Source organism: Dermacentor silvarum, chromosome 3, assembly GCF_013339745.2.
Source record: "Dermacentor silvarum isolate Dsil-2018 chromosome 3, BIME_Dsil_1.4, whole genome shotgun sequence".
Taxonomy (NCBI): domain Eukaryota; kingdom Metazoa; phylum Arthropoda; class Arachnida; order Ixodida; family Ixodidae; genus Dermacentor; species Dermacentor silvarum.
The window spans coordinates 188977997-188992532 of NC_051156.1; the positions used below are offsets into that span (position 1 = coordinate 188977997).

The window sequence follows — 14536 nt, forward strand, 5'->3', positions numbered from 1 at the left end:
TTTAATTACATCATAAATAAGTGTGTTTAATTACACGCTAACACAGCTGCTCAAAAGAAACCGCTTCGCTGGAATGTGGGCTGTGATTCTGCAAGGGCGCACAAGTCAGCTTTCTGTGTTGTGAGCGCTGCTCGAACTTCGAGATCAATACGTACCAACATTCTCACTTCTCAATCTTTTCAAGGTTCACCTCAGGAGTTGCTGCCCAAATACATGGCCACGAAAAAGTTGTTTTATTCGGCATATACTGCACCAAATTTGATTTTATTCGTCGCATTAAAAAGAAAATGTTAGCACCGGCTGTCGGCAACACATCCTTAGATATCAGGCAATCGATATTTTTTACAAAAAGTATAAAAAATTGCGAACATGAAAAAAAAATTTTACCATCATGTTTATACCGTTGTAGCGCAGCAATAGCAAAAGCTATATTACAGTTCTGTAAGGTGCTTCTACTGAGAAATATAAAGCGGACAAACTTGATGTATTATACGCCGTTGTGAAATAAACCACTAAGTGTTGAGTAGGTAGGCGTCTTCCGAAACCCTCTCAAGCATTGTAACAACTCCTCGTAAGCTGTGAATTTATAATATATCAAATTCGTCCGCTTGAGATGCTCTAACGGATGCAGTTTGTAGAAAACTGCGATACCTGCTTTCGGTGAAGAGTTTCGGATTTGTAAACATGTTGCTTTGTTTTTTCTTTCAAACTTTTCGATATTCGACAATCTTCGTAAAAGCTACGAATCCCGAAATCGAAACTCTCTGCTTCCTACAGTTGGTAGAATTTCGCTTTCTAAAATAAACGCGAAAAACTTCATTGAACTTTGTTCAGGAGTTGCCTCACGAGAGCCTTAATTCGTGCGTTCCACGTGTATGCTAATGGAGAAATTGGAATTGGGCCCGAGGTGAAGGCTCCTCTCATTAATTTCGTGTAAGACATCAGCTACCCGCGTTTGCTTTCTATTCCGTGCGCCGTACTGCCTCACCTTTATTTTTTCCAGGCTCTTGCAGTACGACTCAAATGTCCGCCTATTTCAACTCTTTCAGCCTTGCGTTCCGTGAAAGCATCTCTTCCCATCTTCCGATTTTCTTTAATTCTGGACTTTTCCTTACTTTATTTTTCAATTTCTCGTTCCAATTCTTTCTCCTCTCCAGTCACTTGCTGCGTCGTTTTCCTTACATCTTCAAATAAAGGTCACCGACGAACGGCAAACCGAAGCGCGACGTACTCCATTTCCAGAAAAAAAACCATATTCATTCATTTCTCCTAACACGTACGTACATTCACTATCTTACCCAAAAAAAGTGCAGTCCTCCTTACCTCATTGCGTTACTCTCCTTAATTGCCTTCATTAAATATGTCCGCACGGGGATATATTAAACCCCTCTTCTTTTAGTTTTCATTGGCTTTAAGCCAGCCATTTCTTTGGTTGTGCGGGCTTCCCTCAAATTTATTTAAATTTCGGTCCACGACCGAGGAACCCAAAGAGCTACTGACTCCTGTATTTTCATCTCCTTTACAACGTTACACCAACTATACTTACCGTGCCATATCGATCGTGGCGCGATCATTGGCTTCTCTATTTACGGTGTACTCCTCCACGTTTATGTCCCGTATGTTCACGAAGGCCTCAAATGGGGTTTGTTGGTGAAACACCATTCGTATAAACAACCGCGCAGTTATGCGTAGTTGCTCGCCTTTGTTATTATTTTTTGTTGTTGTTGTCTCGACTATCGGAAAAAGCACCAGCCCTTCCTCTGTCGAGAAAATGGGGGTAAGCGAAGCTTGTCGTGCGTGTATCTGACCTTCCTCAGGGTAACGTAAAGTTCACGACATGTCACCGACTCTATCTTTATTTCTTTCTTTTTCTCTTCCTCTCTTGTCCCTGCTATGTGCCACTGAGCTTGGACCCTTTCTGCACTATCGCCAGGATCCGCCCACTTTTCAGCGTGACACCACCACCACCGCCGCCGAAACTTGTGACTCTGTAAAGCTTCGCTTAAAAAGGCATAGTAAACTGAATAACGGCCCGTATGTTACGACTAGAAGAACGCATTGATTGCATACTCTTCAAAAAAAATCTATGATAAGCTGCCGTTAATGAGATAAGTGGCCCTGCCATACGCGCTCGATAAGGATTTTGTCTTAAAGTATCCTTCTCCCGATGTGCATGCTACTCCCATGACTGCTGTATTCGCAAACGGTTCTTATTCACACTACTTAGATAACTCACAACCAACCAAAACTGCTGTTTGTTCCTTCTCCAGGCTATTGAATATTACTTTGGTTTTCTGCGTACTAATCTTCAAACCTACCGGTTACCGGTACCTTTCTGGTTTGCAGTCCTCAGTCACTTATGACAAGTCGTGCCCGACGTTGCTGAAAAGGACAATGTCATCTACGAAACGCTGGCCTCTCGTGTTAGGCGTCACATCTGTTCACATCTTTATTATTCTGCGCAGACATGCAGTGCATAGTATTGTATAGAGACTACGTCTCCTTAGGATTGATGGATCGCTTAATGCGGTACGACGCGTTCAAAAGCTGCACATAGGGTATGCGGGACGCGTCACTGGAGGGCTGCGGATAAATCTGACCATCTAGGGTTCGCTAATATGTGCGCAAAGCTCATTACACGCACGACTTGTTCTTGCGTACCCCCTCACTCCTGCCAACACTCTTATAGAGATGCAGTCTGCGCGAACGGTGATCGCACCCGCGACCTCGCGTTCAACAGCAAAACGCGATATAGGAAGTCATCGCAGTGGGTCACCCTTGTTAGGGAGTTTTAGCTTGCCCGTAAACGTATTGGCCTTTGCGAAATACCGGGTTTTCGAGTGACGTAAACGTGAGAGGCCGCGTTGGTGGCGCTATATGGTGACACAGAATTTGACCTGAGAGGGCACATAGCTATGATTGCACTAACCAATGATTTCATACTTGGCTTCTGGTGTAAAGTGTGGGCAGCGACGTGATCGTTAATACGCAGTCTTTCTATTTATTTATTTATTTCAAGAACACGTGCAATCAAAAATCGTCTATAATATGCGTTGCGTTTGGCCAAAGCGTTAAAAATTTTTTTTCGATACTTGCGCTGTTGCTGCGAAGCCCGTTTCCGGCAACCAGGCATCCCGTAAAAGTTAGCACGTCTACGGATGAGATAAAGTTTACTTGTGAGGAGGTGCTTCTTTACGTGATCACGAACATTGCTCACGTGGTTTGGCGCCGGACGATTTGTCGTTGACGTTCGACGGCGCCGCGAGCACCGGTGACAGAGCGGACAGCGGACCGGCTGGCAGGCAAGACGACAGGATGCACAGAGACAGACACAGGTGCGTGCCACCGGCCAACAAGGTCGCCGAAAGGTCCCAGCCGGCGAAACGGCGCCGACGCCAGCCCGACGGCGGCCCGTCCGAAGCCATGTGCCCGGCGGGGTGTCGGTCGGCGGTGGGCTTCACCAAAGAGGCGCCGAGCCACGCGGTGTAGCTGCCTTCGCGAAGCGGGCGCACTGAAGAGGCAGCAGCGGCAGCGGCAACTCCGAGCGGACCCTCGTAGCACGAGCTGTCACACCACCGCTCGTCGGCGCGCCGTCCGAGTTCGGACTGGCGCTCCGAGTCCCGTTCGAATCGTTGAGCTCGCCTCCCCTCCTTTCTTTTCTCCTCCCCTTTTCCCCGTTCCGTTCCTCCTCTCCCCTCCCGCAGCCCTTCTCTCCTGCTCGTCCTTTCAGATTCGCGCGCCTCTCGGTCTCGCCTCCTCCCCGTATTGCGAAGCAGCAACTTCACTCGGGATGTTTCAGAGCACTTCGCGCCCTTCTTTCGCCAGAGACAAAGAGAGCCCCCCGAAAGGCTTTCGCCTTTGCGACATTAAAATAGTTATCGGACAAGAAAGACAATGAGAAGCTGCAGTAACGCGCCAATGGACAGCCAGTCCGAAGGTTTCAATCACTTTTCGTCTGTAGCTATAGCCAGTGCGGCGTCATCTTCGTCACCGCGCATCATCATGTGTCATCATTAGCGCTTCGTACCTCGCGTGGCTAGTGTCGTCCGCAATGATAAAAAAAAAGTGATTTCGTTCTTGGTTGGGCTGGACGCCGAAGCCGCCGCTTCACCTACGCCTTCCATAATAAATGGTGGGACAACACAACGGCTCGCTAAGCAGGCACTGTCGTGGCGTCCTACAGTGGTGACATTCTATAAATAAGTTTTACAATGCGAATCTCTTTTTTTATCAATTAGCTTTATGCGCTTTCCCGTACGTGCTTTCCAGAATCACAACTTTATTCGTGTTCGAACGCGCACGTTCATGTGATGCACGCTCGCTTGACACGCGCTCGAAAACACTCGGATGATGGTGATACAGACGAAAAAGCTCGAAAAGAAGCGGTGGTTAAGAGCTTCAATGGGTGCTGGAGATGTTCGCCTGGCCATACGCCTACCGCTATACTCGATGTTATATTGGCGAGGCATGAAATGAATGACCCAATCATACCCAATACGCAAACACATAAACAACATGCACAAGTAACGAACCCAAGCACACACGGTAATTAGCATCTATGGCATCCGCTTCAGGCTTGGCGAGAAGCATCTAGAGCGTCTGGTTCAGACTTGGCGACAAGCATCTATAGCTCTTTAACATATTAAGGACCGCGCAAAGAGCGATGGAACGCAAAAATTCTGCAGAGACACTTAAGAGTGCTCACGTGTGGGAATGTGAAAGCATTATAGTACCTTTGGTGAAAGAATTTTTTTCTGCGCGTTCCTTATCCGAGCAAGCTCTCGCTTGCGTTTTAACTGCGCCTCGGTAAGGCCAAATGAAAACACGCCAAGCGTCTCAAAGCGCTCATGCGCTGATGATGAGGATGATCTAAAGCGTCTAGTTCAGGCTTGGCAATATGCATACAGAGCATCTGGTTCAGGCTTCGCAACATGCATCTAGAGCATCTGGTTCAGGCTTGGCACCAAACATATAGAGTGTCTGACTCGGGCTTGGCCACAATCATCTAGTGGCTCTGGTTCAGGCTTGGCAACAATCATTTAGAGCGTCTGACTCGGGCTTGGACACAAGCATCTAGTCGCTCTGGTTCAGGCTTGGCAACAATCATCTACACCGTCTGGTTCAGGTCACTGTCCCGGGGGAAGGCTAACCGCGCCTTCGTTACGCTAAAAGCTCTAGCAGCGCCGCTTCAAGAGCAAATATTATGCTACGCGTAGAAGGACTTGCCACGTGAAATTTAAGCAGATTTGAGGACTGGCGATGATTGATGTTTGTGTATTCACTCTGTGTACACTCGAGTTGTTCCTAAAAACAGGCGCCGGCTGATCGTTATGGCAAACAAATCGATGGTATCTGAAGTCGGCTAATGCCATTAAGTTATTACGAACCAAAAGAATTTTTAAACTCGGCCAACTATTTCTGCAGCCGTAAACAATCAGCGAGCAACAAAGAAACGTTGCACTGCTTAATCAATTCCTATTACACGGAAAGGAAAACCATGTCAGTCTCGACACTGATTGATCCAGAAGAACAGGCCGTTGGGAAAGTTGGTTGATCATGCCGAAATACGCTCAGCCTACACACAAAGTAAGAGAACAAACCATAAACCCCGTAGAAAAGATATCGAATGCGGGTCCTTGTCTTTGTGTTTTATCTAATGTCTGCCACCATTTATTTTGCTGTTGTTCATATTAAGCGGAGGTACTTTCAAAATGAATGATTCGTTATAGCAGCAAGCCGACGTTCTGCTTACTTTCTTTATGATCTGTGATACTCGAAAAACAGTTGACCAACAGTGTCTGTAAACACGCGAGAAACGTGCCAGTAGAGCCGTCAAGCGTGAAACACATGCGCGACAGTGGAAGTCTTTCTTTGAGACCTATAAGCTATATCCCGTTCATTTACAGTTAATGAAGAAAAAAAAAACGCAGTCTATGGACTGTCGACAGAAAGCCTGCGGACTTATGACTGAGTTGGCAACGGCGTCGACTCATCTGAAAAAAGCTAAAGCAAATGAGTGATTATATTATGATGATGAGCAAATGAGCAAATAAATAATTCATTGAAAATGATTGATTGAACCCCATGTTCTCGCACAAACTGCAGTACTGCAAACTGATCAAACGGAGAGCTCAACGTGTTGGTTTGTTGATAGTTCTGTAAGTCAGAGAAACGATTTTTTTAATGAGGAGTGCCTGCACATTTTGTTTAGATACCCTCATAATGCCACATGGCACCTTGTCAGAATTTTTTTTTTTTATATCTATGGAGAAAAGAATCGACCAAAGGCAAATAGACTTGCTGACTACTTTTGTATCCGTACATTTATACAAAATTTTGTATAGGCAAAACAAAAGTGTATAGTGTAAGGCTGCGACAGGTCTATACAGAGAGTCTGTATAGTGTTATGCTCCAAATCGGCCGTACGCATTCCTTAGGAGTTTCCCACAAGAGAGCCCCTTCATAAGCACGCGCCGCGACCGCGACGGGGCCCGACATGGACTGTGACGAGCCTGTAGACGAGCAAACAAAGGAGCTCGCTTCGGGGCGAAAACAACCGCCGCCCTCCATTGAAGCGGTAACTACTGCGAAGGCCACTCTCCTGACCCCGACAAGCTTACCGTCGCGGACATGTCCCTAATTGATGCAAGGGGCCAACTTCGAGGATTTACTTCCGTGGGAACTGCGCAGACTTTCGTCTCCCAAATTGCCACGTAGTTGCCTTGTATGCGAAGGCCATCGCGCAACATTGGAGGCGGAGTCCGGCATAATGGTGCAACGTCATGGGCGGGATTTTGCGAACAATTCAACGATTATGATTGGCCAAGAGACAGTCATCGGATTCCCTAGTCTAGTCACCTAGGCTAGACGACTGCCTTAAAAGCGGACGCCTTTGATGCAGTAGGGTGTCCAGAACTGTCCGGATGGAGGAGGATGAGAGAAAGAGAAGGCAGGGATGTTAACCAGAAATGCGTCTGGTTGGCTACCCTACTCTGGGGGACGGGAAAGAAGGAATAGAAAGATGAGATAGAGAGAGGACGGGGGGGGGGGGGGGGGGAGTGTCCTGGTGTGTGCTCAGACATGTAGTGAGCTCAGACATCCAAAGTGCTCATACATGGAGTGGGATTCCATATCTAGAATCAGCGTAAACAATGTAAAATGAGCCCTCTTCCTCTAGCTCCTACTCCCGGACGTACTCGTCCCTATGGTAGGAGGATTCCTGGCCTAAACGCTACGCCGAGCCGCAACAATAGGCAAAACAAAAGTCTATAGTGTAAGGCTAATTACTCTGCGACAGGTCTATACAGATAGTCTGCAGAGGACATAAGAGTCGTTTTCATTAGCGGTGAAGCTCGTCGCATTACAAGTTATGTAAGTGACTGCAACAGCTTCCAGCTGTGTGAATAGCTTTCCGGAGATAGTGTAGAGAATTTACCATACGCCGTTTGAGGTACCGGGTAGCTTCGACGCACACGCGTTTTCCACTACACATCGCGTGCCAGTGACTATTTGGAAGCGTACTACAGGCAGCAGGCAACAAGTGACTCAAGAATCATATTCGGTACATGTTGGTGGGAATCGTGTTGCGAACATGTTGGGAATATGTTAGGAATAACGCGGGAACACGTTGGGTATCATGTTAATAATGATGTTGGGAATCATGTCGGGAATCACGATGGGAACATGTTGGGTGTCGTGTTAGCGATCATGTTGGGAATTACATTGATAATGATGTTGGGACGCGCGCGCTACCCGCCGAAACGGGAGCCGCGCGGCTGTCCACGTGCTCGCAGTTGTTTCAGCAGTATTTTAAGCTCACACAAGATGAGTGACACGCGAGACTCGCTTATTTTCACGTTTCCTAGATGAGGAGTTCGGCGTCCTAAACAGTGCGTTCTACAGTGTTCAGCTAGTAAGAGTCACTCCAGCGAAAAAAAAAAAAAAAGGAAGCCCGCCATTTTGTATCCGGGTTCACCACTCTGTTAGTCATGTACCACGTGTACGGGCACAATGTCAATTGCTATAAGGTCATTCACGCTTGGAGAGCGAAAGAAAAACGTCGGTTTTCGAACAATCACCGCAAGCAGGCGAGACGAGGCGTCGATGCTCAACTTTGCAGAAGCCCGGTAGATCTCGCGTTAATTAACATTAATTAACTGGGGAGAACCATGAAGAGCGGCACGATTGTGAAACCCGTAATTGGTGGCGAAATTTCCTACGAATCTCGGTAGCGTCGCCTTACGCCGCCGCGGCTGGCGGACAGAGGCTTCACGAAGTTTATAACAGCCTTAGTGTAAGTTTATGCAGAATTGAACGAGAAGGGGACAACGAGAGACCCGATTTTTATAGTCCCAACATTACGAAGCCTACAGATATCGAAGCCAAGGAAAGCATAGACGAAAATATTGTGTTGATTTCATTGAAATGAAGAAATGATAAAATATCATTTGTACATTGGCCAGCGCCACTCGACTGGCGCTAGCTAACACTTTCAGGGTCAGATTATTTATGTTAATATAGATAAATATCCAAGAATGTTGACTTGGGAACAGCCGTCGCCGAAACAATGGATAGAGCATCGCACGCGCTACGTAGAGGCTGGGGGTTTGGCTTCCGCCGGCGCAAGTCGTGTTTTCGTCCACATTCATTTTCTTTACCTTATCATTCCCGCCTTTCAATTACAACGACAAAATAATTTCTCTTGTGATTTCCGTGGCTTCATTGTCTGTTGGCGTCGTAATGTTTACAGATTAGAGTGATTTTTGTGAAGGCGCAAGGTGTCAGCTAAAGGATGCACCTTAAAGCACTTGCGGCCTTCTCGAGGCTCACAACTGAGCTGATGGGGCGTGCTTACCAAGAGTTGGCCCACCGGAAGTATTTTTCCGGAGGCTTTGGGCTGCGCTAGTGGCTTAGGCAAGTTGGTGATGCATGATTTCCTATCCGTACAGCGCGCACAAGGACGAGATGCAAAAAAAAAAAAGAATGTCACACGCACGCAGCAATTAGTCATGCTTCGGGCTGAGGCGTCTGTTGCAGCATCCGTCATCTGGGCCTGCCATAACGGACAAAACGTGCGACCACGGAACGTGTCCCAGCCAAGTGCCCGGATCCCGTGGCTGCGTCCCATGCTCGACACCGGCATTGGCAGGGGCCCGTGACACGTGAACTGCCATATACGTCTAAAGGCCAGATTGCAACTCGACGCATCGGAAAAGTACGCCCTCTGAGTAACACAGAATGCCCCTGTTCGTGTTCTTTACTTGTAAGCAGATAGCTGGAGATATTAGCGGAACGAGGAAGCAAACGATTAAGGAGAGGAGATTAAGAAGGAATAAAACGAGCCCTAATCTTGAGTCTTCAACCTTCTTATCTAAGCCTTCAACCAACTCGCCCAGAAACAAATTTTACCGAGCATATAACCGGACTGGAGGACGCTTTCAAAATCTGTTACGTCAGGCGTGCTTAGTTCAGAAACTTCAAGGTGGCGTCGCCACGAGTCCTTCGTGTTTGTTCTGCATGGTTTACCCAGCTTCATTTCACAGTAAGTCTGGACATCCTTGCTATTTCAGAATTGTAATTGAATAACAGAGTCGAAACGTTCCTCTTCACGCACTTAGGGGTTATCTATAGCGTGCAGACAGCATATTTTCTTTCCGCCTCCATCGGAATGTGGCGCAGAGGGCGGGGCTCGAGCCTGCGATGCCGTGCTCAGCTGGGAAGGTCCCCAGCCACTGAGCCTTGAACACGAAGCCTCGGCAGGCTATGTCTCTGAAACGTATAACCGTGCTCTTATAGTGACGTCCGATGCGGACCGCATGCACCTAGAGATATATATGGCAGTGATTACACTGCGTCGTGCTCCATTGTCTCGCGCGCGAAGAATGTACCGTACACTGCCATCGCACCTTTAGAGTGCTGCTCGTAACATTTCACTGAAAGCACTTTGAACGAACGGTATTTCATCATCGCAATGGCTCTCGTGTTTTGCTTTTGCAGCGAACGCCTACGGGGACCGCAACGCAGCGTTCACTGCAATTGGCAAAACAAAACACACACAAAAGAAAGAACAAGGAAGATACAAGACAGGTGTAAGCGGGCAAAAAACGTGAATGCGAATGCGGAGGCTCGTATTCGCCGGAGTAAAAAGGTAGCAGGCTGATTAAATTCTTGCAAATAGAGACCCGATATGGAGGAACCGGGCTGTGTTGAAAAGTTCAGTAGGAGATTGCGAAGCGTTGAAAACGAAAATAAGGGATACAGGGTGCAAAAATATATATATACAAAACTGTAGTTCACCGAGTTTTAAAGCGCGCACGCCATTTCATCCACGTTTAAATTTTAAATCTTTCTCTCTCGAGTAATCAAAGCCAGCGACGTTTGACATACGGTGACCCTGAAAAAAATAAACGAAAAAAAAGAAGGTGGAAAAGAAAACGCGGTGAAAACGAAATAAGTGACGGTATACATTAAGAGCCGTATACAAAAGTGCTCGGCGAGCATGGAGGTTTCGCAACGCGCAGATTTTCGGGGAATCGCTCGACGAATGGAGATCGCGCGCGGGGTGGAGGGAATGGCGGGTGTTGGCGGTCTCGGCAAAGCTGTTTACACTTTGGCCGGATTTTCGTGCGGCTTGGATTGGCTCGGCTGTGATGACGACATCTGCCTCACCACAGGGCCCCTCTTGAAAGAGACCACATGCGCTCGATAAGGTGAATGCCGCGAACCCCTCTCTTTCTCGGTCTCCTTTAAAAACACACTCTCACTCGCACACTTTCGTTCTCGGCTTCTGATGTTTGTAGTGTCAATGGCGAGCATTGAATAAATTAGGCAGGGCCGCGCCGCTCCGTGGCAAGCTATCAGGTCAAGCACCCATGAAAGAGGCGTATTCCGAGATTGAGCCTGACCGCGTAGGAAGACGACCTTGGCAAGCTGTATCGCCTTTCGAAAGGCACGCGAATCAGTGTGTGCGCGCAACGCCGAAAAGCTCTCAATAGCGTAGGACGTCCAGTATATCTCTGTTCGAGAACACTAAAGTGAAAAGGGGGGAGGGGGGGGGGAGCAGTAATAAGTACGCGATGAAATTTAGCAAAAACATGAAGCTCCGCGGTAACGTGCCTTGCCGTCGGGCGAGGAGGATGCTTCTACAAATACGCCATCTGTGCACTTGCGCGAAACATTTTCCAAAACGGCACTGTTTTAACACTTCGTTGGGAGGAGTAACGTGGAAGCGCATTATTAAGTCGTGATCTGACGATACACCGTAAGTGCTGTCCTGATGTTTTTGTTCATTGATTGATTGATTGAGTGATTGAGTGATTGAGTGATTGATTGATTGATTGATTGATTGATTGATTGATTGATTGATTGGATGGATGGATGGATGGACGGACGGACGGACGGACGGACGGACGGACGGACTGACGGACTGACGGACTGACGGACTGACGGACTGACGGACGGACGGACTGACCGACTGACCGACTGACCGACTGACCGACTGACCGACTGACCGACTGACTGACTGACTGACTGACTGACTGACTGACTGACTGACTGAATGAATGAATGAATGAATGAATGAATGAATGAATGAATGACCAACCGACTGACTGACTGACCGACCGACTGAGTCACTGAAGAATGAGAAATCTACGAATGAAATATAGTTGAGAATAAGATTTTGATGGGCTACTTGGTTCATTCTTAAGGCCTTAAGAATGAAGCCTCAAACGAAGCTCGACTCGAAGCTCCTCCTCCACTACACGGAGTTGAGCGCAGCGTCGCCTCCCGATTGAAGAAGCAACTACGCGTCTCAAGAATGGTGGTGGAGTGCCAATGAAGTGCAGTGAGCGCTTCTGTCGACGGGCGGCGCTGCCAGCAACTTTCACGAGTCGAGATCAAGTGTTGAGCGGGGGAACGTTCTAGAACAGAATTAACTTGTCGCAAAAGAGAGGCATGCAGGGAAAGCTAGACACCAGGGGCACTATTCTGTAAGAGTCCACCTAGTGGACTGTCCACTTCGGCGGTCGCCATTGGCTGCCGCTTCACGAGCGTGAAAGTGCCAGCCAGCAACCTTTAGCGTACAGGCGTGAGTCGCAATCTTCAACACCCCTGCGCACACGCGTGATCAGGTGATCGAGCCGCCATTGATAAAGAAACAGAAAACCACCATTGCCACATTGTGCTTTGGATATAGAGAACTCTTCTCCGAAAGGCTGGAAATTGATGGTTATGCCTGGAAAAGGCACGGGGAGAACAATGCTTTCAAACTTGCTGTCATGCAGACTACGGGGATTGTGCGCTTGTTCCGTACGCCTCTCCAGGAAACCAGAGCTGTTCGAATAGATGTCTTGGAAGCGAACATTCATTTTCTGCAGGAAATAATCACGCTCCAGTGAAACGAACTGGTCACTCTTGTAACACATTTTTTTTCGTTATTTTTTTCCGTAACGCGGTATCGATCAAACAGTGCCCTTACATGGTTTTTATTTCTTTGTTTTCTTATTTTTTTTTTGGTTTAATTTCCATCGGCAAAATTCAGTCCTCAACTTGACCTTGAACTTGTCCACTGAAGATGGAGCAATTCATTGCTTGAAGATTGGAGGAAGCTTATGGCTGCCTAAATAAAAACAAAAGAGCACTCAGAAAGCAGCGCTTAGAGAAACGTGCAATTAACGGATGTTTTACAAGGAATGCTTCTGGCGTGCATTCCAGAGCACCAAAGATATTTACTTAAACAACAAATAGCCTAAGTGAAGAGAAAGAAACTGAGTATTTTGCCGTATCGTAAATAGGGAAGAGATCAAAAGGCCGTGAATAAATACGCTGTAACTGAAGATAGACGAATCAGTAAATTAATCGACCAAGTTGGCGCTGATATCATCTAAAGCATAGCCTTTACTACTGTTTCGTCCGCAAAAATAAGCACTTACACTTCGCATAATATGCCGCGTATCTTACGACATCAGCCTAACTTCTGACAGGAAGTTGAACGCTCAATCTGAATGTGATACTGAGAAGGTACTCCAAAACACGTCATTCTCAAATACATAGCTTGCAACATGGTGTTCTTATTTAGTTGCACTAAATTTTTAAGAATCGCCTGTGGCAGACAGCACAGTTCTAACCCTAGAGCTAAATTACCCGATGAGGTGGCCATTACTTCTACAAAAACCGAAAGTGCTTATTTGAATAATGAACATAATTGCAATATTTACATTTTTAAATAATTATTTTACGGCACATATTGCAATTTACCAATTTCTAGCCGGTGTGTTCGCAAGGCGTATCAACTTAGAACGAATTCTCAGGACTGCATCAGTTTCGAGATATGAATCTTTAAAGTGTCCAACGAAGGGTATTGGCGTTGCAGTTACTTTTTTACTTTAATGCATAAAGCCCCTCGACGTTGCTCACTTACAGTTGTTCAAATTTGGGGGACCTTCAGAAATATCCCTCTCTCTCTCTCTCTTTTGAAAATGCTGCCGTTGAATTATGCCAGTTTACTGCAGTGAAGTTCGACAGATAGCCGAAGGGACAATGTCCAAAATTCCTGGACATGATCGAGTCAGGTTCATGGTAAACTAGAGCTCCGTAATGTTCTCTACTGGTCGGAAAACACCGCGAGAACTGTAGAAATTAGTCAGGCTTACGGGGCGCTAGAATTCCCAAATAGCGACAACAACCTGGAAGAGCACATGTGGCTCGTCGATTAGCAGCTGAGTCACGAGAGGCTAAATCTCCGCAGTATCGACAGACTCGGAAGCGGAATCAAGTGACTCGTCCAATCACGTGCTAGATAGGTTTGGGTAAGGGGACGCAAGCGGCTCGCATGCCGTGACTCGGGCGACTTGCGTACGGAAGTGAAATGCAAGCCGTTGGGCTTCCCGTCATCTAAAATTGTTTAGTGCTACGAGAGGCTAAAACTCTCGACTACCATCTACCAATGAGAAAAGAAACCGTGACTCGTCGAGTCGTCGCGGAGTCACTCCGACAGAAAAACTTCAGCGGCCTCTGACGGATACCGCCACGATGAGGCAACAAGCACTACGGCCTTGCGAAATTAAGTACGAGCGGCATCCTTAAAGTGCGCAGGTACGGCCACAAAAAGTGCCCGTTGGCGAAACACGGCGAGAGGCCCGGAGGGACTCTCAGTGTGTCGGAACTAGGAATCGATCTTGGCATGGTTCCTGTGTAGAGGCGAGCGCGCAAGACCGAAAGGGTCACGTTAGGCGGCGAAACCCATACTCAAAGTGGTAAATGATACAGCAGTCCGAGATGGGCCAAGAATGATAAAAATCTGTACGAGAATTCGAGAAGAGAAACTAAAAAAAAAGTAAACAAATACAATAAAACGAACCACGTGCCTCACGGGTGCGAACCAGCTGGGCGCTTTTACTGCGGAGAGGTTTCAATAAAAAGTTTTGCCTTCATTGCGCAAGTCTCACGATCAAGTGCTCTTTGGGAGCTTCCCCGCCCTTCACATTTTCTCTTTCTTTTGGTTTATCGTACGCGCAACGAGTTTCGATAACCTCGC

At 47.2% G+C, this 14536-nt stretch overlaps 1 protein-coding gene across 1 annotated transcript in view; it reads right to left on the bottom strand.

Annotated features, from left to right (window-relative positions):
- LOC119446290 (uncharacterized) overlaps positions 1-3580 on the bottom strand; it is a 171145-nt gene extending 167565 nt beyond the window's left edge. Inside the window, exon 1 of the mRNA XM_037710687.2 lies at positions 3218-3580. Coding sequence (XP_037566615.1) covers positions 3218-3425 — 208 coding nt within the window. The 5' untranslated portion in view covers positions 3426-3580. The remainder of the gene's footprint in view (positions 1-3217) is intronic.
- Between the last annotated feature and the right edge of the window lie 10956 nt (positions 3581-14536).